At 37.1% G+C, this 26,443-nt stretch overlaps 1 protein-coding gene across 1 annotated transcript; it reads right to left on the bottom strand.

Moving 5' to 3' along the window:
• Positions 1-3,962: 3,962 nt before the first annotated feature.
• LOC120514785 (calcyclin binding protein) lies at positions 3,963-25,643 on the bottom strand. Its single transcript, XM_039735341.1, has 6 exons — positions 25,459-25,643; positions 21,884-22,106; positions 21,517-21,613; positions 19,009-19,108; positions 5,785-5,879; positions 3,963-4,317 (listed from the first exon to the last, which is right to left on the bottom strand). The coding sequence occupies exons 1-6, from the start codon at positions 25,474-25,476 to the stop codon at positions 4,146-4,148; spliced, it is 705 nt and encodes a 234-aa protein (XP_039591275.1). The 5' UTR covers positions 25,477-25,643; the 3' UTR covers positions 3,963-4,145.
• Between the last annotated feature and the right edge of the window lie 800 nt (positions 25,644-26,443).

Raw genomic sequence — 26,443 nt, 5'->3', positions numbered from 1 at the left:
GCCACAAATCTGCTGCTTCTTCTTCATTCAACCCTTCTAGGGTTTGTCACATAGTGCATCAAGCCTTTGTAGGTGTAAGTGTCCTTCAGTGGCTCCTGGAATCAGGATGATGGAGTTTAAATTGTAGGTTAGTGTCTGCTTGATTTATATTTTAAAGGTTTAATAGAAACATTCAAAATTATAAAAAGGGCCAGACGAGGCAGATGTGTATTGTGCCTCTCATATAACCGTTTTAAAGAGGAGAGACCAACACCATGGACGTGAAAGGTCGGTAACATCAAACTTTTACATAAATGCTAGTACCTTTTTATGTGAAGAATTGCAAATGGCAAGTGACAAATTGCCTAGCAATATGGTGCAAAGTGGCACCAGAAGACCCCCAGTTTCAAGTCAGTTTTGCTTTAACAGCACTAGGTCAATAGGAAATGACCAGTGCTTGTCAAAGTATTTTGAAAAACACATTGTCAGTAAATGGCATCCTGCAAATCCTTTTTTCTAGATCAAAGTTTACCTTCTATAATAATCGCATATCTCAACTCGTAATCAAGCAGAACTTGAGCAGACTAGCAGGCCAAAATAAACTAAATAGGGAAACAAGTTAAACTTCAGCCATTAGGGTGGGGATGGGGGGGCATTGACATCTCACATTTTCACACAAGCTGCTGTTTCAATGACGTATTGAATTGGCCTCAGATTCTAGTTCCTGAAATGTAATGATTTTCATTCTCAACATAGCACCAAAATATGATTAAGTTTTAATCAACACACATTTCCTTTAGAAGACAGCTTTTGCTTAGCTGTTCTCAGATAATCATTGGAAAGGCACTATATAAATAAAATGTATTATTATTATTATTATGAATCCATTTCAAAGGGATGATATCATCCTCGGTCAACACCATGACAGGGCTGCTGCCTTGCAGTAAGATGACCAGGGTTCGCATCTGGGTTCTCCCCGTATCCGAGGGGCTATCCTTAGGCTGCTCCTCATCCAACACATGCAGGTTAAGTGAACTAGCAACACTAAACTGACCCAAGTGTGAGTGTGAGTGTGTTCAACCTGCAATGGCCTTGTATCCTGTGCTAGCTGAGATAAGCTGATAGGCCCCAGACCCCCAATGCCTTGCAACCCTGAGCAGGATTAAGGATGTTAGAAAATGAGACATCATCCTTGCCTTTGGTCTATTACTTCGCATTAATATTATGGTCTAAGCCATTGTCGGGCAACCGGTGCGTCGTGGAATTTTCTAGGGCCGCCGCGAAAACTTTTGTAAAACATTAAAAATTGCTAGTGTTATTGAACTTTTGGTTGATTAAAAAGATAATGTTTTTAAAAAAAATATTTTTATGTTGGAAAAACAGATAACGGAACACTTACGGAAATGAAGTCTAAGAAACGCGAGAGACTTCAAATGATCGACAAGGAAATGTGCGTCTGTCTTTCGAAATTGATCCTCGCATTAATCTCATATGTGCTGAAAAACAATCTCAACGTTCACATTAGTTAAATTTAAGATTTATCCTTTGATTCCTTTATTAATAAAACATCTTTCAAAATTGTAAAATTAACTGCTTTTATTGGCGATTGTCCATAGATTGTGTCGTCACGACTTTATTTATAGGCAGTCCCTCAGGTGCGCCGCGAAAGAAAATATTTGGACTTAGTGCGCCGCAACTCGAAAAAGGTTGCCTTTCACTGGTTTAAGCTCACTATAGAGCACCTTATATGCTAATTGTTATTCTTTCCACAATGTTGTTCAATCACATAGGATCACGTCTATAACTTGAAGCCAGGGAATCATAAGGCAGTGATTAGTGATCTCAGTATAGCGTAGATCAGGAATTCCCAAACTCGGTCCTGAAGGTTTTTGTCAGCTTTTGTTTTAAATTGGACTTCTGGGCTAATTAAGTTAACTGATATTTCCCAGATTTTGTGTTTTGGGAACAATATAGAAATTAGAAAACAATATATATTAAAATGTATTAAGCAGTTATATGGGGAATATGTTTTTCCTTCTTTTCAACATTTTCATCTTGATTTTCACTCTACTTTTCCAGGTGTTCTAATTGTTTCATTAATTCATTATTTACTAATTAGTGGGGCTGGCACTAAAGTAGTTGCAGCCTTTGATGATTTAATGTTGTTTGCCTGGGTGTCTGCTCTGCTCGTTTTTTAATTGTCATTATTCAGACACAATGAAGGGAGCAAATTGCACAGAGATCGCGAAATACAAGAAATTTAAAAGGGAGTCAAGCATTTAAATCCATTGCAAAAATGGAAATATCTCTGAATGTCTTATAAATGTAAAAATCATGCTGCAGTGCTTTCCTAAATGTAGATTAAGAGGGGAAAAAACAGCTAATTAAATTTGATCAGTGTTATCAGGCATTGTCACCGATTATTAATCTGGTTGGAGCAAAAACCTACAGGCACATTGGGTCCCCAGGACAGTTTGGGAATCCCTGATCTATAAAGTGCCAAAAAAAACAATGTTATGAAGCAGGTCTTCTAGTACTCCTGAAAATATCATTACACAAATCTTTCATGAATTAATTTTAATGACTGCTTCTCTCTATAACGTGAATTATGTTCTCTCTACATAAAGCAATATCAATTCTAACAGTTAAATTGCTCAAGAAGCAAATTTCCATCTTGTTTTGTCAGACTGTTTCCTTTTGCCTGCAGCAGTTCAACTTTCAAGAATTCATTCTTAATTCTTGATTTCCAATCTTTACTTACTATCCTGGTGCTCTTCTGTTTTTTATTTGTGAAATAAATCACATTTGTTCTAAGAAAGATATGCAAACTTTTCCAGTTAGCTTCTTGTACTCTGTTTAGTGGAGGCATTTTTGCCCAATTAGGTAAAGGCAAACTAAGCAACAAGATAGAAATAGGAAAGTGTGCATAAACCTTCAAAGACCAAAATAAATAAATAAATAGACGCACAGTAGTGCTGGCCAGAAGGGGGCAGTTGACAGGCTTACAGGAGGAAAAACTAAACATCAATGGCACTATGCTGTATTTAAATAAGACAATTGTGTACACAAAACTAAATATCCAAGAAATCCCCATGCACTTGGTAGTAAAGAAATTGTTTACTGCAGAGCATTTTCTAAGGTACAGAATTGACTTATGGTCCGAAGAAACAGATGATGGCCAAAAAAAAAAATCATTAATTCATCCAAAAATTCAAGGAACAACTGCCTGAAGAAGTATTAGAACTATTTTTGACTTTACACTCATTTTCTGAATCTACTGTTTCTAACACCAAGTCACAAGGTGCCAGTGCTTCTCAGCAGAATTTAGTATAGAGTGAAAGAAAAATGGATCTGCAAATCAGTGCATGTCACCAGTGGAGTCTACGGTAACAGGACAGCAACATAACATGCTATTACATTACCTGCACTGCTCAACTGTTCTTTTTCAATGTAGCTTTTCACAGGACCGCCACTGGTATTTTTTGCCTTTGCACAACCCTTCCCTTTGTGTCTAATGCTCAGTATTGTTGGGATCTGCACTCTTTGACTTGAGGCTGAAATTAATCCTGAAGAGGACCAAAGTCCACCACAGGGACAGAAAACCCAACCATCCAAGTTATGACCAGAATCCCGAACTCTGGAGTTAGGGGTATGTGACGCGTGGTATAAAACTCTAACTGACCTTAACGGAGTATCTGCTGGGGGTGCCACCGCTAATGCAGTGTTACTGTGATAAGGAAAATGTGAACTAAACCACTTCAAAACGAACAGCTTTAACAACTTACAAAACGTGACAACAGTGGCAAAATGTAACAATAAAAAAATGATTACATTTAAACAAAAAAGGCTGCATTCTCCTCAAAAAAGTTAAACATGTCCCAGTAACAGCACACAATTCTATTTTGTAGTTAAACTTTCTGAAATAATCTCAATAAGTAAAAAAAAGACACTCCTAATTTCTGAAAATAACACAAGTGTCAAAATTTGCATTCACAAATGTTTTTATTCCCATTTCTATTGAAAAAGAATTTATTATACTTAACAACAGAAGTTGCTCAGAACATGAAGTGTTTGACAATTTTTAATGTAAAATTTAATTAAGGCATTAACATTTTAAAATGAAAACATTGTTTACATTAATATTTACAAAGATTACAACTTTTGCATCAGAATTCCATTTCTTCTCCTTTAGATTGCTTGTCTCTCGACTCGGCCCATGCCTTGTTAATAGTTCTCTTCATCTCATCATCTCCTTCTGCATAAATCTTTTTTAGAACATTCATTAGTCCTTCACTAGGATCAGCATCAGCATCAGCATCAGCATCTAATGATGGTTTTCTGGTTGTGGGAAAACATTTTCATTATTTATCACTAACCACCAGAATGTGACATTTTAGAACATAACACACATTTCATTAATATTTTTTTTAAAGAGAGAAAAGCAAAAATGCTGCACTCTCTAGTCCAGCTTAGCTCCCATTAACACCATGAATGAGCTATCAATTTTAAAATAGTTTCACACCAGCACCACTAAACCAGGTTGTAGCAGAATTTGTTCTAACCAATGCAGATGTTTATTTGTATGATACTTTAAAGAAACTAACAACTTTTGAGTTGTGATGGTTCAGGATCAATATACAGTACACCAAATTACAAACTCCAACTTAACACTATAACTCAATCTATAGACATTATAAAAGCAAATGTATATACTGCATAAGATAACAAGAAGACTGATTCTGTGACAGCCAGTTGAGATCGTACTGTGAATTACAAAAAGTTGCTAATTTCCTTTTTCTTTTGCTAGTACATCTGCCTGTACAAACATGTAATGTTTTTTTCTTTTTGCTCCAGTGCTGGAAGATGTCAATCAGTCGGATTGGTCTTTGAGGGTCACCAGCTTTTGCTTTAACCAATTATAAACAGTTCTTTTTGTGAAGGGAGCACGCCATTTAATTCAACATTCTACTCCTTTCACCTTTTGTTCTGCTGTGTTAGAAATTTCCTTCAGTCAATATTTTACTATTCTGAGAAATACAGAGAAAATGGACCGGTGTGAACTTGAGAATTTCACATTTTGTGTTGCAATTATTAAATGTGCTACTTAATTACAAACACAGATAATGGTTACGGTGGTACCAAGTAAGCTAGTTGGTAACTGAATACCTTGTAATTTCACATCTCAATGTTTGAAGATTCATAAAAAAGGAATCTAAGAAAAGCAAGACATCTATGTATTGAAAGTCATCACAGAAATCAACATCTTTGTCTAAACTTCAGTGAAGGTAGAAATGTCCTCATTTATTATTCAGACTGCTGACATGCGTCATTTGATTAAATTAAAAGTCAGCCGATAGCAAGGTTTGTCTTCATATTAACAAACTGAATGGACTGAAAGCCTGAAGCCACTGCCACACTATCTAGGTGTCTAACCATGCCTTCTATTCTATGTGGAACAAAAGTTACAAAATAAATTTCACTTGCATGCTGACCATATTATATGCAAATAACTTGTAATGAGATATAAGATGATCAACTAATATAAATACTGCCTAAATTGAAAGCTTGTGTCAGTTGCCTTTCTATAAATGCAAAACATTCCCAAATCACATTAACACATTACAACTTCCTAATCATACACATAATATCCTTAGGGCCAGATGCATTCTGGAATTCAGAATTTTTCAGATTCCAGAATGGTGCAAGCTTAGATGAGTGCCCAAGTGTGGTTATGGGCAATTTCCATCAAATAATCATGTAACACACAACACTAATAATTAAAACACACACAATATTAGTACTTACTGTTTTTCTTTAGCTTGTTTTTCCACTTGAGTTAAGAATTCCCATTTTTTTGAAGTCTTTTTTTTGCACATAACTAGTACCATGTCCGTTTTAACCTAAATAAATATGGTAGATAGACAAATAGTTTATTTTTCATAAAGATATCACATTACAGTTTTGCCATGTTTTTTAAAAACAACTGGGGGTCACTAGATCTTTGTTAAAGTTCACGATCAGTTTTTTTTTTTTTTTTAATTCACCACTGTTGCCTATTTCAAAGGACTTTTACACCCATTGTTCATCTGTTAAACAAAGACAAAATTAAACATTCACTTACAATGTGTTTTCACTTCATTAAATGACGTATCCACATCCCAACTAGATATAGGTAGCAGAGAGGTGCATTGGATTTCAATAAAATTAACATCCATTTGATATTAGCTGTACACACAGAATACATGGAAACTTTTAGATTACAGTTAATTGCAAGGTTACATAACCACTCATGGTCTGGTCATAAGTAATCCCAAAACAGTTTGACTCTTTCTTGGAGTGGAGATTGACCATATCAGCTACATAACAATAAAGCCTCAGAAGGCGGGATGACAACTCTAAGGTGATTTTATGAAATTGATCACTTATAAATGTGTTAATTATAAGGTCAACTTTCCGTAATCATTTTACTTAATAATATTATAAAGCACTGAAAGGGGTCTGATGGGTAATTTAAAATTAAAAAAAATTGAATTGCTTTGCTAAATTAACCTGTATTCACTATTTTTCTAAAACACAATGTCTCCCTTTAGTGCATATAATTACTGCCAAAAATTCTAGTACAAACTGAAAAAACATTTCAGAATAATAAACTTGTAATTGCATACTGCACAGTCTATCCAAAACAGCCCTTCTCCACCAAGAAAAAAAAGAATGCAAATGTAGTCAATTAAAAATACAAACCTGTGTAAAAAAAAAAAAAAATGGCCAGAGGCTTACAAAGAGTAAGAATAAAGAACAATCACTTTGGCTACTTTATTATTTTTGAGAAGTTCCTCATCAGAAGTAATGTAATTTTTTTTAAAGTTATACAGACAATAATTTTCACAAATTAATACAGAAGGTATGTTAAAACCCCTCCAACTAAATAAAATGAAATGGCAAGCTAATAAGACCCCAAGTTAAAAAGGTTTTATTGCATATTTAGAATTGTGCCCCAATGACATCAACTATAAGCTTCATAGAGAGATAACATATTTTATAAAATTACTAAATACAACTTTAATCAGAAAAACAAGCATGTGTGTTGAATGAGTAAGGCGGCACGGTGGCGCAGTGGTAGTGCTGCTGCCTCGCAGTTAGGAGACCCGGGTTCGTTTCCCGGATCCTCCCTGCGTGGAGTTTGCATGTTCTCCCCGTGTCTACGTGGGTTTCCTCCGGGCGCTCCGGTTTCCTCCCACGGTCCAAAGACATGCAGGTTCTAAATTCTAAATTGGCCCTAGTGTGTGCTTGGTGTGTGGGTGTGTTTGTGTGTGTCCTGCGGTGGGTTGGCACCCTGCCCGGAATTGGTTCCTGCCTTGTGCCCTGTGTTGGCTGGGATTGGCTCCAGCAGGCCCCCATGACCCTGTGTTTGGATTCAGCAGGTTGGAAAATGGAAGGATGGATGTGTTGAATGACAGCACTGAATAATAAAAAAACAACTTCAACTTCAAATACTGTACTATGTAATGTTTCCTTCAAAAAACTACAAACAAGAATGAAGTCTTTAGCACCCTCCTGTGGTCCTTTATTTTTAACCACGTATGTATCTTAAAAAGAGTCAAAGGGATGAGCGTGTATGGTAGTGATAACTTTTGAGCCATCTTCTTTTAGCGGTTTAACCATTTTCCAATACCCAGGTTAGTAAACTAACCCATTCCTCTCAGAAAAATTATTTTTCCTCCACTCTTAATCATCCTCACCATCCATTTTTCATATCACCAGTCACTACCTTCAGTCAAAACCTCTTTGACCTTGTCCCCTCACCCTCCATCATGGTGCAACTTCAATGCTATGCACCTCTCACCCTTGCAATCACTGTTGTGCTTGTACTATATTGCACTCAACAGGTCATTTTAAATAGCAGAACATCCCCGCTCTCTCTCAAACAGGTCCTAATATGTACAAGTGCCGATACCTATATTTACACTAACTCAAATAACTAGTCAATGATAGAGACCTGTTTAAAAATGTTACTCTATTCTTGAGAACATCTGCAACTGCAATACAAATGTGGAGCAATACACAATAGCAATAATAATACTGATAGGTACAATGTCTTGTGTCAAAGATGAAGTATTATAATAGTCTTTGAAGGAGTTTGTTAAGACATGATAACCTTAGACGGTTATACCCAATGATATGACAAACAAAAACGTACTTCTATTACATCAAGACATCACTAGACATTTTTATAAAAATATGGATCAATAAACTATGTTTAGATACGAATTCACAGATCAGTCATCCTCATATAAAAATAAGGGCTGCTTTTCAATTAAAAAATGAAAGTTTTAATAAAAATGAATTGCATATTAATCACAGTTTATCATATTTACTTCTAGCATATTCATTTTTTTCTTTAAAACCTTTTTAACAATTTCTTGGCTATGCATATTAAATTATTCCAGTTAGTTTGCTGAACAGTTTTGTGCAACAGAAACAACCCAAACACTCCCCATCTTCCAGGTTGCTAGAATATTTGATAAAACTTACACGTATGGTTTCAAATGCTATGTTGCAAGAAAACAGAGCACTAACAAGAACACATTTACATACAATTAAGTATCAGAAAACATACAATAACCCAACAGTTAAGGTTTTATGCACAAACAGCACTGTTACAGCTCACATTATGCTTAACTGTGTGATAAACACGAGTGAACTCCACAGCTGTTACCTGGAGAGGAGGAGTCATTAATTACACTGATATTGTGTATAGATTAGGCATTCAAATAGCAAAGCATAGGCTGAAAAAAACTCTAAATACGTATCTGATAAGGTTATTTATTTAGATGTTTTAAATTTAATATTGACAAAGAATGTATCATTTATGAATAAGTGTAACATTGACAAAAATCAGACCTTATGTGACTAAGTATGCATCAGAACATCTAGTCCAGGCTTTAGTCTTGTCACTTCTGGATTGCTGCAACTCACTACTACGAGGAGGACTCACATTTGCCATCAAATGCAGTGGTGGTCTTGTATTCAACCGGCCAAGATGGGCATATGTCACTCCCCTCTGCAGGGGATTACACTGGCTCCCAGTAGCACAACACATTAGGTAAGCATCTAGGATTTAAACTTATGAGAGTAGTCAATGGGTCAGCACCTGTGCATATGGAGACACTGGTGAGGCGCTATGAATGTTTTTTGCTCTGTGGACATTTTAATTTTTTTGTGTGTGTGTGTGAAGAACTATAAAAGGTTGTGGTGACCAACCTTTTGAAAAAATACTAGCAGGACAGGTTACAAACAGTCCCTAGGCTGATGTTACTAGATTATGTTGATATTCTTTGTAAGTCATTTTGAATAAAAGTATCTGCTAAGTAAATAAAGGTAAATATAAATATAATAAGTGTAACTATCTTAACTTTCAACTCAAATGGATAAAAATATTAGCATAATGTAGACGTACAGTATATAACATGCAATTAATTAAACAGCAGCAACATATCATGTCTGCTTTTAAGGTGGTCTCAAACATGGACAATACCTGCATTGTGCAGTTTCAGGTCAAGTAAACCTCTATGGGAGACAGAAAAAGCTCCACGGCAAGTGTATTCGTCGCCATGGACAGGACTGCCCCACTGACATTCCTATACCATGACAGCCTCCTACGTTACTTTAACATGGCCTTCTCATAACTTCACCTTAATTTAATCCTGATACACTGTATGTTCAACTCATTATAATAACTATTCATGGTGGCTCTAAAATCCGTACTGCCCCCTACTCTCTCTTCTATTTCTTTTTCTTGCGCCACCACCACCTACTCAAAGCATCATGATGCTCCAACATTTATGGACTAAAAGCCAGAAGTCTACATGACCATCATTATCATACAAAGAGGACTGTTTCATTTATGTTAGGTAGAATTCCCAGAGGGGACTGGGTGGTCTCATGGTCTGGAATCCCTGCAGATTTTATTTTTTTCTCCCACCGCCTGGAGTTTTTGTTTTTTTCTGTCCACCCTGGCCATCGGACCTTACTCTTATTCTATGTTAATTAATGTTTACTTATTTTACTTTCTTACTGTGTCTTTTAGTTTTCTATTCTTCACTATGTAAAGCACTTTGAGCTACATTTTTTTTGTATGAAAATGTGCTATATAAATAAATGTTGTTGTTTCACAGGCAGACATGCACTAGAAATCACCACTGTGATGTACCGTGTTCTTCTGAACATTTCACTATACTTTTTTTTTTTAAACCATCAATATGTGCCTTTTATGTTTCAATACAGGATGTAGCAGCAGTAATTGTGTGTGAATGAAATTAATTATCAAGAAAGAACACAGGAAACGATCAAACACCTCTGACTCGCTACTACTATTAATAGACCTGAACTTATTTACCGCTACTTCATTACATGCAAGTGTGGTCTTCTTAACAGATTAAAAGTATTACATTTTGGGGCTGAATTAAAAACTTCACATTTTTAACATGTTACCTGCAGTTAATCAGCAGATTTAATAAAAACATTTTTTCTTATCCTAAAGCTACCTAAAACCTTAAAAAAAATTCTTACACTACAGAATGTTCCTGCATTTTATAAAACTGTTACACCTATGAATTTGTTACAATGTTAATCTCCCACATAAAGGTTGTAAAATCATAATTATGAGCAAGCAGATACATCAAATGAAAAGTACCACCATGCAGTTGTCTTCTTGCTCTTTTAAGAATAAAATATTAATTACTGTGGCAAAATACAAATTACTTTACTACAGAATTTTAAAACTCAAAATAAGTTAATAATAGTTAGAAAAACTCAAATTACCCTGTATTAAAAGAGCTAACAAAAAGTCCATAATGTTTGTCAATTATGTAACTAATAAAGTTTCTGCACAAAATTGTTTGAATGTCCAGATACCCATCATACGAACAAACATTAAAAGGCTACAATTCACTATTAATCGTTGTTAGTGGCCAAGTATGAAAGCTCTACAGTGGCTCTTATGCCTCGTAATGTACATAAAGCAGATAAATAACCAAATTAACTTAAAAGATTTGTCAGGTACTATTTTCATTTCCTAGACGTGAACATTAGCAAGAAGCTAAGCGAAGAGCAAACAAATTAGACAAGATATTAATAGGAATAAATACCAGCTTATACTTATTCTGTTACATATTTAACATCTATTCTTGTTGTCTCACGTCATCTTTGAAACAGTTTTATCTTGTGGGGCTACTGATGTTAACAGGTTGAACACAATGGACCCGACTGTCACATCTACAATAAAAGCTTCCAGTTCCTACTGGAGAATTCCCAGGATAACAGAGAGATACAATCTTTCTAGCCTTTCCCACATCTCTTCTATCTGGACTAGAGGGGAATACACCCTCTAAAGAAGAAGGTAGGGGGTGGGTGCTATGGCCAAAAATTCATATCATAATATAATTGAAAAAAATATCACTTTTTTGGTACACAACATAGTAATATCTATGTGCATACACTTTTGAGACTAAATTCAGTTTAAGTGATTCTTCTATAGGTTAATAGTGGGCAGTTCTACTGTGATGTTTCTTTTCATAAAGACCATTTTATTCAACTAAATAAATAATAATAATACATTTTAGGATGAATTTACAGAATTTCAGGATAAACAACAGGGAAAAAGCAAAAAAGATCAAATACACAACAATGGACAAAAAACAATGGCAACCTAAAACACTAAATAAAGTTAAAACACAGAAAACACAAAGCACTGAATCGGAATAACAGACAATAAACCACAATAAAATACAAATACTACAAGAAAACCTAAACAAGTAACAGAATCTTATATATAAACGTCTACAAATGGAAGTGTATGCGTCTGTCCAGCCCGGAAGTCAGAGATGGAGTCGGGGTAAAAGCTCCACCTCCGAGGAAATGGAAAACTAAACGTCTATGCGTGGAAGAGTGTGTGTGTCTGTCTGTCCGGCCCGGAAGTGCGAGGCTACTACAGCATGAAGCTCAGAGAGCCGACAAGGCGGCCCCAAGTTAACGAGTCAGAAGAAGAAAGCGACTCTGTTGTGAAAGTAAAACTGCCGAAAAAAGAGAGAAACTCTTATGCAAGCAAGACAAGCACATTGGCAAAATGGTATCCCTTTTACTTTTCCTCCTGCCGCTAATACACAAGCGAGACAAGCACATCAGCAAAATGAAACCTAGGAGAGAGATGCTTAGAGTAGTTCCTTTCAATGACCTACAGCTCATATTATAAATGCAAATCATCCTAAGCACCGGGACAGAGAGGCAAACTGAAGGAACGGGTCACAATGTCATTGTCAGAGTCAACTAAACTGTTTTTTTTTTTTCTTTTAATTATTTAATTCAGCTGTTGTGCAAAATAAAAACTGATCAAGAAGAACACAGAAAAATAAGCAAACCTAACTAGACATAAATGTTGCCTCCTTCAAAACATCTTTATGAGCATGAAAAATTACAGTGCATCCGGAAAGTATTCACAGCACATCACTTTTTTCACATTTTGTTATGTCACAGCCTTATTCCAAAATGGATTAAATTCATTTTTTCCTAGGGAATTCCACACACAACACCCCATAATGACAACGTGAAAAAAAGTTTACTCGAGATTTTTGCAAATTTATTAAAAATAAAAAAACTGAGAAAGCACATGTACATAAGTATTCACAGCCTTTGCCATGAAGCTCAAAATTAAGCTCAGGTGCATCCTGTTTCCCCTGATCATCCTTCAGATGTTTCTGCAGCTTAACTGGAGTCAACCTGTGGTATATTCAGTTGATTGGACATGATTTGAAAAGGCACACACCTGTCTATATAAGGTCTCACAGTTGACAGTTCATGTCAGAGCACAAACCAAGCATGAAGTCAAAGGAATTGTCTGTAGATCTCGGAGACAGTTCTGCTGCTTTGAAGGTCCCAATGAGCACAGTGGCCTCCATCATCCGTAAGTGGAAGAAGTTCGAAACCACCAGGACTCTTCCTAGAGCTGGCCGGCCATCTAAACTGAGCGATCGGGGGAGAAGGGCCTTAGTCAGGGAGGTGACCAAGAACCCGATGGTCACTCTGTCAGAGCTCCAGAGGTCCTCTGTGGAATGAGAACCTTCCAGAAGGGCAACCATCTCTGTAGCAATCCACCAATCAGGCCTGTATGGTAGAGTGGCCAGACGGAAGCCACTCCTTAGTAAAAGGCACATGGCAGCCCGCCTGGAGTTTGCCAAAAGGCACCTGAAGGACTCTCAGACCATGAGAAACAAAATTCTCTGGTCTGATGAGACAAAGATTGAACTCCTTGGTGTGAATATATCATATTCAAACATATCAAAGGTAATTTGTTTATCTTGACTATCTATCTCTGCTCTTAACCCCTTCCAAAATGATACTGTTGTGCTAGGACATGATAAGTGTTTAATAGAATCTTCCGTTAAAGTGCACAACATTAATACTGTAATAAGCAATCTCAATGCATGTAGAAAATCTAGGAAATACGGCATAAACTCCAATAATCTAATTAAAATTACTATTTTAGAGGAACAATGTATTAAAACTATAAAAACAGATCACAGATTAAACAAAAATACACAAGAGCGGCGCTAATAAAAATAATTTAGTTCCTATTCCAAATATCAATAACACACATAGTATTCATCTCTGCACCTCCGAAACATTAAATATGGCACTATTAAATGTTAGAGCTTTAACTAACAAAACGTTTTTTATCAACGATCTTATTAGTGATAAAAAAATAGATTTTATTGCACTAAGTGAAACGTGGCTTAACTCAGATGGCGCGGCTGTTTTAATCGAATCTGCGCCTCCGGATTACAGTTTTACTTGTGCAGACCGCCAGGGAAAAAGGGGAGGCGAGGCGGCTTGGAACATTTACCCGAGCCGATTAAAATGTAAAGATGTCAGTTTTGGTAAGTTCAAGTCCTTTGAGTATCTCGCCGTTGTTATTCATGGAGATTCTCAAGTTCTAGTATTATCCGTGTATAGACCTCCAAAATTCAACGCTCTTTTTGAGGAATTCTCTGACTTAATGTCAATTTTAATTACTAACTATGACACACTCCTAATAGTTGGCGACTTTAATTTTCATATAGATAATCAGTGTGATCTAAAAGTAAAAGAATTTATGAACCTCCTGGATTCTTTTGATTTGAGACAACTCATAAATCAGCCTACACATAAAGCAGGTCATACGTTAGACTTAGTGATTACTAAAGGACTGAAAGTTGATATAAAACAGATCATTGATATTGGTCTATCAGACCATTTTCTTCTACTTTTAATATAGAAATAATGATAAAAAACACTCATGAGAAGCATATTGTTAAAAAACGCTTCTTTGACTCAGCAGCAGCTTTAAAACTTACAAACATTCTAAGCAATCAGTCCGTTTATAGTGCCAGCTATAATAGCGAGGATAATGTAAATAGTAAGGTGGAAAGATTTAATACTAAAGTGAGAGCTGCTGTTGACATAGTTGCACCTGAAAAGACAGTGAAAAAATCTTCTAGCATTGTTATACCATGGAAGACCCAAAGAGTGTCTGATTTAAAGAGAACATGCCGAGAGCTGAGCTAAATGGAGGAAGACTAAACTTACTATCCACTATGAAATATTAAAAGTTAAAATAACAGAATACAATAACACTGTCCGTCTTGAGAGCGCTGCTATTTCTCTAAGATTATAAATAACAATGCTAGTAATCCCAGAGTCTTATTTTCTACAATTGATGCCTACTAAACCCAGGTAACTCAAAGGAATGCCTCCTAAGTACTTCCAGTAAAACCTGTGAGGCTATCGCTGTATTTTTCAATCAAAAAATTAATGATATTAGAAATAACATAGTATATCCCTCCAACACTAAGGATCCTCCTAAACCCCAGCATCCTGTTATAAACAAATTAAACTCTTTCACTAGGATAGATTTACCTGATTTACAAAAATAATATCTCAATTAAAACCCTCCACCTGCGTCCTTGACCCAATACCAACAAGGTTTTTCAAAGAAGTATCAGGCGCTAATTGATAATGTTCTTGACATAGTAAATTGTCATTAGATACGGGGTCTTCCCAGACTGTCTTAAGACTGCTGTAGTTAAACCCCTACTTAAGAAACATAATCTTGACCCTCGCTCTTGAAAATTTTAGACCCATCTCTAACCTGCCTTTCTTAAGTAAAGTTCTAGAGAAGGCAGCCATTATGCAGTTAAATGACCACCTAAATAAACATGCTATTCTTGATAAATTTCAGTCGGTTTTTAGAACAAATCACAGCACAGAAACTGCACTCGTTAAAGTAGTAAATGATTTGGTGAATGCAGACAGAGGCCATTTATCTGTTCTCATCCTCTTAGATCTGAGTGCTGCATTTGACACCATTGATCACAATATTCTTAGAAATCGCCTTAGTCAATGGGTGGGCCTCTCTGGCAGTGTCTTAAATTGGTTTGAATCCTACCTGACAGGGAGAAAATTTTTGTTAGTTGTGGTAATTACAACTCAAGACACATGATATCCATATGGTGTTCCACAAGGCTCTATCCTGGGTCGCTGTTATTCTCAATCTACATGCTTCCGTTAGGTCAGATTATCTCAGGGCACAACGTGAGCTACCACAGCTATGCTGATGACACACAGCTGTACTTATCAATAGCACCTGATGACCCGATTCTATTGATTCACTAACACAATGTCTGACTTGTATCTCAGAATGGATGAATAGTAACTTTCTCAAGTTAAATAAAGAAAACTGAAATCTTAGTGATTGGCAATAATGGATACAATGAGGCTATTAGAAATAAACTGGATACATTAGGATTAAAAGTCAAGACGGAGGTAAAAAGCTTAGGGGTAATTGTTGACTGTAATCTGAATTTTAAATCACATATTAATCAGATCACTAGGACAGCATTTTTTCACTTAAGAAACATATGTAAAGTTAGACCTCTTATATCACTGAAAGATGCTGAGAAATTAGTTCACGTTTGTTTTCAGTCGACTAGATTACTGTAACGCACTCCTCTCAGGACTACCCAAAAAGACATAAATCGTTTGCAACTAGTGCAGAATGCAGCTGCTAGAATCCTAACTAGGAAAAGAAAATCGAACACATTTCTCCAGTTTTGATGTCACTACACTGGTTACCTGTGTCATTCAGGATTGACTTTAAAATTCTGCTTATGGTTTATAAAGCCTTAAATAATCTCACCCCATCTTATATATGGAATGTCTGACACCTTATATTCCAAATCGTAACCTCAGATCCTCAAATGAGTGTCTCCTTAGAATTCCAAGAACAAAACTTAAAAGAAGTGGTGAGGTGGCCTTCTGCTGCTATGCACCTAAAATCTGGAATAGCCTGCCAATAGGAATTCGCCAGGCTGATACAGTAGAGCACTTTAAAACACTGCTGAAAACACATTGCTTTAACATGGCCTTTTTATAACTTCAATTTAACTTAATCCTGATACTCTGTATGTTCAATTCATCATAATAACTATTCATGGTGGCTCTAAAATCCGTACTGACCCCTACTCTCTTCTGTTTCTTTTTCCGTTTCTTTGTGGTGGTGGCCTGCCACCTCCACCTACTCAAAGCTTCATGATGCTCCAACAATGATGGATGGATTAAAAGGCAGAAGTCTACGTGACCATCATCATCAAGTCCTTCCGTGAGAACCCTAAATCCAAAGAGGACTGTTTCATTTATGTTAGGTAGAATGCCCAGAGGGGACTGGGCGGTCTCATGGTCTGGAATCCCTACAGATTTTATTTTTTCTCCAGCCGTCTGGAGTTTTTTGTTTTTCTGTCCCCTGGCCATTGGACCTTACTTATTCTATGTTAATTAATGTTGACTTATTTTGTTTTCTTATTGTGTCTTTTACTTTTCTATTCTTTATTATGTAAAGCACTTTGAGCTACTGTGTGTATGAAAATGTGCTATATAAATAAATGTTGTTGTTGTTGAATGCCAGGCGTCATGTTTGGAGGAAACCAGGCACCGCTTATCACCAGGCCAATACCATCCCTACAGTGAAGCATGCTGGTGGCAGCATCATGCTGTTGGGATGTTTTTCAGTGGCTGGAACTGGGAGATTAGTCAGGATAAAGGGAAAGATGACTGCAGCAATGTACACAGACATCCTGGATGAAAACCTGCTCCAGAGCGCTCTTGACCTCAGATTGGGGCGATGGTTCACCTTTCAGCAGGACAACAACCCTAAGCACAAAGCCAAGATATCAAAGGAGGGGCTTCAGGATAACTCTGTGAATGTCCTTTAAGTGGCCCAGCCAGAGCCCAGACTTGAATCCGATTGAACATCTCTGGAGAGATTTTAAAATGGCTGTGCACCGACGCTTCTCATCCAACCTGATGGAGCTTGAGAGGTGCTGCAAAGAGGAATGGGTGAAACTGGCCAAGGATAGGTGTGCCAAGCTTGTGGCATCATATTCAAAAAGACTTGAGATGTAATTGCTGCCAAAGGCGCATCGACAAAGTATTGAGCAAAGGCTGTGAATACTTATGTACATGTGATTTCTCAGTTTTTTATTTTTAATAAATTTGCAAAAACCTCAAGTAAACTTTTTTCACGTTGTCATTATGGGGTGTTGTGTGTAGAATTCTGAGGAAAGAAATTAATTTAATCCATTCTGGAATAAAGCTGTAACATAACAAAATGTGGAAAAAGTGATGCACTGTGAATACTTTCCGGATGCACTGTTTATAAAGAGAAAACAAATACACAAATCCACTGACCAAATATTGCCATAGAAGAGGAAATTCAAACTCTACAATGCCGCCTAGTAAAGAAAGCATTCAGAATTGTCACATTACTGATTTTCAAAATCCTCTTTCTACAGAAATGATGTTGGTGGGCAATATTTAAAAAGATATTCTAATGAATAAAATCATTTGTATTAAACAAAACTTTGTTTCCTGACTTTTAAGATATTCAGCATTTCAACGCACAAGGATTAAAAGATGTGAAAATGCTTATTGCTGCCTACTTATAAACTTTCTTTATACTTAAGAGATTTCCATTACTTTTTAAAAACTTAATTTACACTTGGTGGCTTAAGAATGTGCTTACTTTGCTTTATGGTTAAACCAGGGCTACATTATTGTTAATAACTTCAGTATATGAAGTGGAAAAAACCATCCACTGTTTTATCAGCCTCTTTAACTAACATGGCGAGATTACAAAGACACAAACAAATCTAAAAATAATTTCGGAGAGTGAAAGCGTGTCGAGAGAAGGGAGAAGATGGAGGTTGTCAGAAGGTAATAGAACTCCCATTCCTCATCCACGCTCAACTGCAGTAAAAATGATACATTCAAATGTCTACTGGTTGACAGATTTCTACCACGGTCTTGTTTCTACTGGTATACCATACACCTCTATTTTGAAGCATCTTCATAACAAGTCTAAACTAAAAAAACTGGTTCTACTAAAACAAAGGGTACTATTTCTGATTATCAAGCTCTAATTGTTAGCCTTGCACCCCTAATATCTCTGACCACTTGCATCTTCATTCTCTACCTTGTTACCACTGCCAGAAAGGAGTGTGCAGAATGACTGGTGATGAAGGATTTAATTCACAGATTTAGCTCTCACCTAACCAACAATGTCAAGTAAAATGCTTAAGTACTGCCACTGCTGCACCAATCTATTAGGCAATCTCATAAATAACTTAAACCTAGTTAATGAAGAAGTTCCAAAGGTAAACACTTCCAACTTGGAACAGCTAAATATCCCTCCTACAGACAAGACAGGTGCTCGTTATTGAGAATGGGCTAAGAACTCAGGTTTGAAAGAGAACACTCATCCTAATCTGTTAATGTTCTAGTGCAAAAACATTCCAATACTATACAAAGCTATCCATGGATTACTGTAATATGTACAATAGCTGTGAAGATTAGGTGGTACTTAACTGTACTTTGAAAGTATAACAAAATAGTCTGTTTAGATTTACCAAATTAAACGCTACACTAATCTTGTATAATACTCACCTTACGGTAGCTCTCCTGTGAATCAACTGAGTTCAGCAAGTTGTTCACAGTCATCTGGTGATTCTTTCCATCAAGGTCTTTTATGAGGACCATAAATGACCTTCACAAAAATATTATAATCATTAAAATGTGTAGAAAACATAAACATACCTTCATTATAAATAATCTCACATTACTTTAAGTTAGAAACAGTAGTATTACAAAAAAAATGAAAGTAGACAAGGTTAAAAAGTTTGAATATGTCAGACATTTGTGTAATACAACAGGATAAGCAACAATATGAAACAGATCAAAACCACATTTTTAATTTTGAAATAATTTATACTATATTTAGTAAAATTTCATCTTGGAGACAAACACCATCACAAATTAAATAAATTGTGGAAAACTTTTATTATTTTGCATTTATATGACAGCCAAGTCAATAATTATCCACACTTTTGTTATTTTACTTGGGTTGGGTGTATGGCTGTCCCTGCACAAATGTGGAAAGCTGTAATTACAGTGGCAAAGTTTCAGCCTTGATCAGTCAGTTTCCCTAGTTGCTTTCTAAGAGTAAAAATGGCTGATCTGCTCTCTGTTTGCACAAAAAAGAGCAGCAAGCAGTGATCTGCTTTTAATGGGCTGAAGGTATACCAGAGCTGAAATCCACCAACAGCTTTCTACACAATACAGAGAGACTGTTTTACCACAGCAGAATGTTTACAAATGGACTGTAAAGTTCAAAAATGGCAGGAAAAGAATTAGGTACAAAGAAGGAGCAGTATGCCCATCCAAGTCCTCTACAACCAACACTACTGAGCAAGTCCAAGCCATGATTTTGACAAACCAACAAGAGTTTACTTGAGGTTTTTGCAAATTTATTAAAAATAAAAAAACGGAGAAATCACATGTACATAAGTATTCACAGCCTTTGCTCAATACTTTGTCGATGCACCTTTGGCAGCAATTACATCTCAAGTCTTTTTGAATATGATGCCACAAGCTTGGCACACCTATCCTTGGCCAGTTTCGCCCATTCCTCTTTGCAGCACCTCTCAAGCTCCATCAGGTTGGATGGGAAGCGTCGGTGCACAGCCATTTTAAGATCTCTCCAGAGATGTTCAATCGGATTCAAGTCTGGGCTCTGGGTGGGCCACTCAAGGACATTCACAGAGTTGTCCTGAAGCCACTCCTTTGATATCTTGGCTGTGTGCTTAGGGTTGTTGTCCTGCTGAAAGATGAACCGTCGCCCCAATCAGAGGTCAAGAGCGCTCTGGAGAAGGTTTTTATCCAGAATGTCTCTGTACATTGCTGCAGTCATCTTTCCCTTTATCCTGACTAATCTCCGAGTTCCAGCCGCTGAAAAACATCCCCACAGCATGATGCTGCCACCACCATGCTTCACTGTAGGGATGGTATTGGCCTGGTGATGAGTGGTGCCTGGTTTCCTCCAAACGTGACGCCTGACACTCACACCAAAGAGTTCAATCTTTGTCTTATCAGACCAGAGAATTTTGTTTCTCATGGTCTGAGAGCCCTTCAGGTGCCTTTTGGCAAACTCCAGGCGTGCTGCCATATGCCTTTAACTAAGGAGTGGCTTCCGTCTGGCCACTCTGCCATACAGGCCTGATTGGTGGATTGCTACAGAGATGGTTGTCCATCTGGAAGGTTCCCCTCTCTCCACAGAACACCTCTGACAGAATGACCATCGGGTTCTTGGTCACCTCCCTGACTAAGGCCCTTCTCCCCCGATCGCTCAGATTAGATGGCCGGCCAGCTCTAGGAAGAGTCCTGGTGGTTTCGAACTTCTTCCACTTATGGATGATGGAGGCCACTGTGCTCATTGGGACCTTCAAAGCAGCTGAAATTTTTCTGTAACCTTCCCCCGATTTGTGCCTCGAGACAATCCTGTCTCAGAGATCTACAGACAATTCCTTTGACTTCATGCTTGGTTTGTGCTCTGACATGAACTGTCAACTGTGGGACCTTATCTAGACAGGTGTGTGCCTTTTCAAATCATGTCCAATCAACTGAATTTACCACAGGTGGAATCCAATTAAGCTGCAGAAACATCTCAAGGATGATCAGGGAAAACAGGATGCGCCTGAGCTCAATTTTGAGCTTCTTTGCAAAGGCTGTGAATACTTATGCACATGTGATTTCTCAGTTTTTTATTTTTAATAAATTTGCAAAACCTCAGGTAAACTTTTTCATGTTGTCATTATGGGGTGTTGTGTGTAGAATTCTGAGGAAAAAATGAATTTAATCCATTTTGGAATATGGCTGTAACATAACAAAATGTGGAAAAAGTGATGCGCTGTGAATACTTTCCGGATGCACTGTATTATTATATTTTCTACACTTCTGATTTTGAACTTTTCGTGTTTTGTACGTTTTGCAGCAGAAAGATGAGATGTAATAAAAATAGCATTTTTCAAGCCAAAAAATATTTTTGCTTTTTTCATGTTTTTTTTTTTTTTTTGAGAAAAATGTAACACAAAGGATGTAAAGAACATTTAATCTTACCTGTCTGCAAAAGTAACTTCCACATTCTCTGCAGGAATTTTATGAACTCCATTTAGTGTTATATAAATTTTTACAAACTTATCAGATTGGTCCCATCCTAAGAAGAATATTAAAGACATTAGCACAACATGAAATGAAATTCATTGCTACATTAATCCATTAAATTACTAGACTTTTCTCCTAATGCAACTGTGATTTAAAATTGTATTTACACTTTTAAGAATAAACAAACCTTACATACAGGTATAAAAGAATAAAATGAAAACGAAGCAACTGGTAAAATATTAGTCAAAGATTGAAACAATAATTTGTAAAATCATAATAAAAGGTTTATATTGAAAAGAGTTAATTAAAATTAAGGCACTACCATAATTATTAATTTTTACAGTGTATCCTTTGGAAACTGAGCTGTGTAAAGTTTTTTCCATTTCTTCTTTCTCTTTTAACAACTTTTGCTGCTGTTGTTGCTTCTTAGATATCTCTGCCTCAATTTTCTTCTGTTCAGAAGCTAGTATGTCCTGAATCCTTTTCCTTGTTACTTTCTCAAGTAATAATTTCACCTCATCAAGGTCATTTTGTAATTGAAGAATCTATGAAGGAAGAACGAAAAAGAAAACAATTGTTTTACATTCAGTTATTAATTATTATGGTCTGTCTCTTTTGGGACATATGACAACTACAGGGTAGAGTGCAAGTGTCTTATGTGTTATTAGTTGTACAAGGTTAATGAATAAAGAGGATCAGAATCATACTTCTAAGAGTGTGTTTGCTTCATCCTTAAGAATACTGCAATTGGTGAAAGAAGATGGCTGAAAATGTTCTGCTTGTTTCACTGCCATTACCAAAGCCTTTCTTGCCTTGCCTCAGCTGGGCAAACTGAACATCCCATGAGACAGATGAAAATCTTCATTTTAAATATATCTGCTTTCCATGGGTTTGGACACAGTCGCTAGTATCAGAAAGAGTGCTAGTCTCGTGCTTATTTCACAATACATGACCAATTTAAAGGGTTTAGCCCAGTCTTGTGAATGTGGCCTCCTCTGTGATGTAATAAGAGACTGTGATTGAAAACACTCCACTTCTTCTGGTAGGCAGGAGGCTTCTTTTAGAGGACGATGATTTCACACTTGCTAAATCTTTGACTACTGCTTGTTAAAGAGAATCTTCTAGACACTGTTCACATAAAATAGCTGAAACACAGATGCCTCCTGCAAATCCCTTAAATGCTGTTCAGACAGTGAATGAGCCACATGACACAGAGTGTAACTGTACATCTCACTGCGAGTCCCAAGCAGATATCATTTTAGCAAATAAGGCCTTATACGGCCGAGTCTTGCCAGCACTGTGGCAATTGCGGCTCAACTAGACATGTGTCTCGTGCCATGGACTGTCAGTGAAAGCGGAGAAATATGCAGGCGGTGTCAGAAGCCAAACATTTGACAAAACGACACTGGAAATGCAAGCTGTACACAGCATAAATAACATCCTGCCGAGTTTGCTCATGCAGTTATTACACTTTCTTATCCTCTCTACCGTTGCTACCATCGTTTGTGTGCCAGGTACATGGATGATGTCTGTATCCCATTTATGACAGACACAGGAACTAAAGTCTCACTTTTAAACATGGTAACCAATACAGAATTTTTATTGCACTTACCACTTCAACAGCCTAACCTCTCTCTCTATAGATATCGCAGTTCCAAAACTGATGTGATGGGTTTTCTTGTCCTTCCATTTTTCCTTTTTGTTCTGCCAAAGTCTCCAGGCATGCCACGATGGTTAGGACAGTCTTCATTGTTGGTAAAGTGCAGATATTTCATAATCAGTGAAAACCTACACTCAGACATGGTTTCTCCAAAGAATGGCAGCCTGGACAGCACTTTTACAGCCTTGGTGATTCTCGGTTCTATCGCTTATTGTACAGTTGCCCGAGTGACACTCGGGACTAGTGCTTTTAGCATGGTTTTCGCAGCCCAATAAACAATCTAACACTAAGGTGGTTAAAAAGTACTAATACTGGACCCCACCAATGCCATCTCCCCAAACCCCTGGACTGGCCTGATCAAACTGGCAAACCAAATCAAGTAGATATCTGTGGCAAATTAAGAGATGTGCCACATTACCAGTGCTTCTTGGTAGTACTATACAAACTCCGTTCAAAGTGGCCAGAGGTCATTCCCATTGACTCAGTAACAGCAGAGTCTCTATTTGGTTTCCTATACACACTGTTTGCTCGCTAGGGGATACCAAAATGCGTTATAAGACATAATAGTCCATGGTTCTCTTCTGCCATGTTCACCGATTTTGCCCAAAACCAGGGTATATGCCACATTAAAACCTTGTATCTCCCCCATGCTACTGAAGGGGTTTCTCATTTAGTGAGGCACTGTCACAGACCCAACTGCATTACAGAGCTGCTCAACATGTTACAACCGCCATTTCCTTAGCCAAACCTATGCCAAGCTGTGAGCTGGATCTACCTTTGCACAGGCTTCGTCCACTACAGCTTTTTCACCCATCAAGTCAGATGAATCAACAGCGCAATGTCTCGAGTTTAACAGGAGGCGGAGAACACGGATTCTCGATTCAGAGTTATGGACTGAATCAGAGTCTGCTGGTCGTGTCGCGCTGACTCCTTCTGGTTAGCACCCTTTCGGATTAAAAGATAGCTTGGACATACAAACTTTCGGTTAACGGTAAGTGTTGGTAGCATACCAACAGGCTACACAAGGTGCCAGCCCCTTCAGGGTCTAACATCGTCATCAAATAAAATCATAGTCCACATGACACAACTTGGATGTCCCATGCCCCTTTTCGTCTTCCCCAGAATACCGATCTTCAACCCCATGCCGCCAGTGGGCATCATTTGCATTCTTGGCTTACCAGCTTCCAAGATTTTTTGACCTCTTTACACACCTAATTCAATAGGTTTTGGGGAAGGCTGGGGATCAGTTTCAATGTTATACGTGATTGTTAAGCAATGCTTTTGTCAATTATTTTACGTTCAGTTATTGATTATTATGGTCTACCTCTTTTGGGATGTATGACGTCTACAGGAAAGAGTGTGAGTATCAAACACAGCACATGTTAGCTGTATGACGTTAGCGAGCAAACATTATTAGAAACGTACTTCTAAGTATGTCTTTGCTTCATCCTTGAGAACACTACAGACAGTTACTTGGTGGCAAAATAAAATAAACTTTTTTAAGTTAGACATTCATTTTACTGCAGACACCTTTCTCTTACTACTATTGTGCTCCGTGAAAAAGTGCCAAACAGCGTTCTGATAGTTAATCTTGACAGGCACTGCACAGTTAGAAAGTGTACAGACAAAATTACTGCAATGACTTTATGGAACTACACGGTGCAGCAGTAATAATTGAAATGTTAATCAACAATACAGATCATTGATCTCTCAAGACGTTTTAAAAAATATTCTCACTTAGGTGATTTTAGCCAAACAAATCACAATGTTATAATTTCTTACGTTTTATTCTGCAATTGGTGCTCAGATAAGTGCTTCTGTAAGTTGCCGAAACAGGATCGGTCTTCAACCGAAGAGATGGTTCCATACTGTATTCTTAAAAACTAGGCCACCATACAACTAAACCCAAACAAATGACCATAAACATCTACAAAATAAAACCAAGGACTTTAAAAGGGCTTTAAAACTTTAAAATGACGTATTGTGAACATGAATTGCTAAAGCAATATCGCTTACACGTCCAAGACTCCGCTTAATCACTTACTAGGCATGTACTCCTAAATAGCAAAACCATAAATCAACCCCAAAATAACTGTAGAACAATATATTACATATTTTAGTGTTAATTCTAGTAGTATTGAATATTCCTTGTTTTTAAAACGTTAATGAGTACTACAACGACACTAGTCTTGTCACAATTTTTGCATCGTAACCCATTTTTCCCCAACATGGCTTACCTGTTCTCCAATATCCATTGCAACACAATCTCGAAAGAAGTCGTTAATATTTGAACCAGACTGTTTGGGGGAAAAAACGTGATATACCTTTTCAATGAAACAGTGGGCTTAAATTACTACACTCTGCCTCTTCCGCCACACTAACACTCTAGCAGTAAGCGGCACTCTGGAATATTCGCTCTCAAAAAAAAGAAAACGTGACGTTACGTGAAGATGACGTATGTAGTCTGTAGTAAGTCACAAATATCTATGGCTTTCACGACGGACATGTTGGAAGGGTATCAAGTCCAGACAGTTCTGTAGTTTCCTCGCGATCCTGTAACAGACAAACAGGGTTCTGAAAAGTTAATGGATGGAAATTAAGAGAGAAAACAGCAAGCTGCTAAACGATTAGATTTTACAGAAACGTGTATATGTGGATAGAGCGTTGCCGAACCCTCCACACTAGTGCAGCCGGTGTATATTTGGAGTAACCGAAAAGACGTGCAATTGTAAAACCTCGCATTGAAAATTATGTTTTAGAATTTTCAAATGTTATTTAATATCTGTTTTTAAAAACTGTAATTTGGAAGGATTAAACTGTACTTAGACGGGTTAATGGCTATAGATAGATAATCTATCTATCTATCTTCTTTATTTGTCCTCAAGGGGAAATAAAAATAACTTTATTAAAAAATATAAAAAGATAAATATAACAAACCCCCAAACATACACAAGAACGTATGGCTTTAATAATAAGGTAGACACTGCTGTGAATAGTAGGATTGTAAGTGGGAGGAAGATGAGGTCAATTTACAATGCAAGACAATTTATTTTGTATAGCCCAAATTACACAAGAAGTGCTGCAATGGGCTTTAACGGGCCTGCCTCTTGACAAACCCCCAGCATTGACTCTCTAAGAAGACAAGGAAAAACTCCAAAAAAAAAAAAACCTAGTTGGGAAAAAATTGGAAGAAACCATGGGAAAGGCAGTTCAAAGAGAGAC

This window comes from Polypterus senegalus, chromosome 14 (assembly GCF_016835505.1).
Source record: "Polypterus senegalus isolate Bchr_013 chromosome 14, ASM1683550v1, whole genome shotgun sequence".
Classification (NCBI taxonomy): domain Eukaryota; kingdom Metazoa; phylum Chordata; class Cladistia; order Polypteriformes; family Polypteridae; genus Polypterus; species Polypterus senegalus.
Note: the sequence above shows the minus strand (reverse complement) of the source record. Positions and strands in the feature narration are given on the sequence as shown.

What these genes read in the sequence shown, in the direction of transcription:
- LOC120514785 (XM_039735341.1), bottom strand. An exon ending in TGTAAAAATTAATAATTATG is followed by an intron (nt 21,614 to 21,883) that starts GTAGTGCCTTAA and finishes TATTCTTCTTAG; the next exon opens with GATGGGACCAATCTGATAAG. An exon ending in GAAGTTACTTTTGCAGACAG is followed by an intron (nt 19,109 to 21,516) that starts GTAAGATTAAAT and finishes ATTTTTGTGAAG; the next exon opens with GTCATTTATGGTCCTCATAA.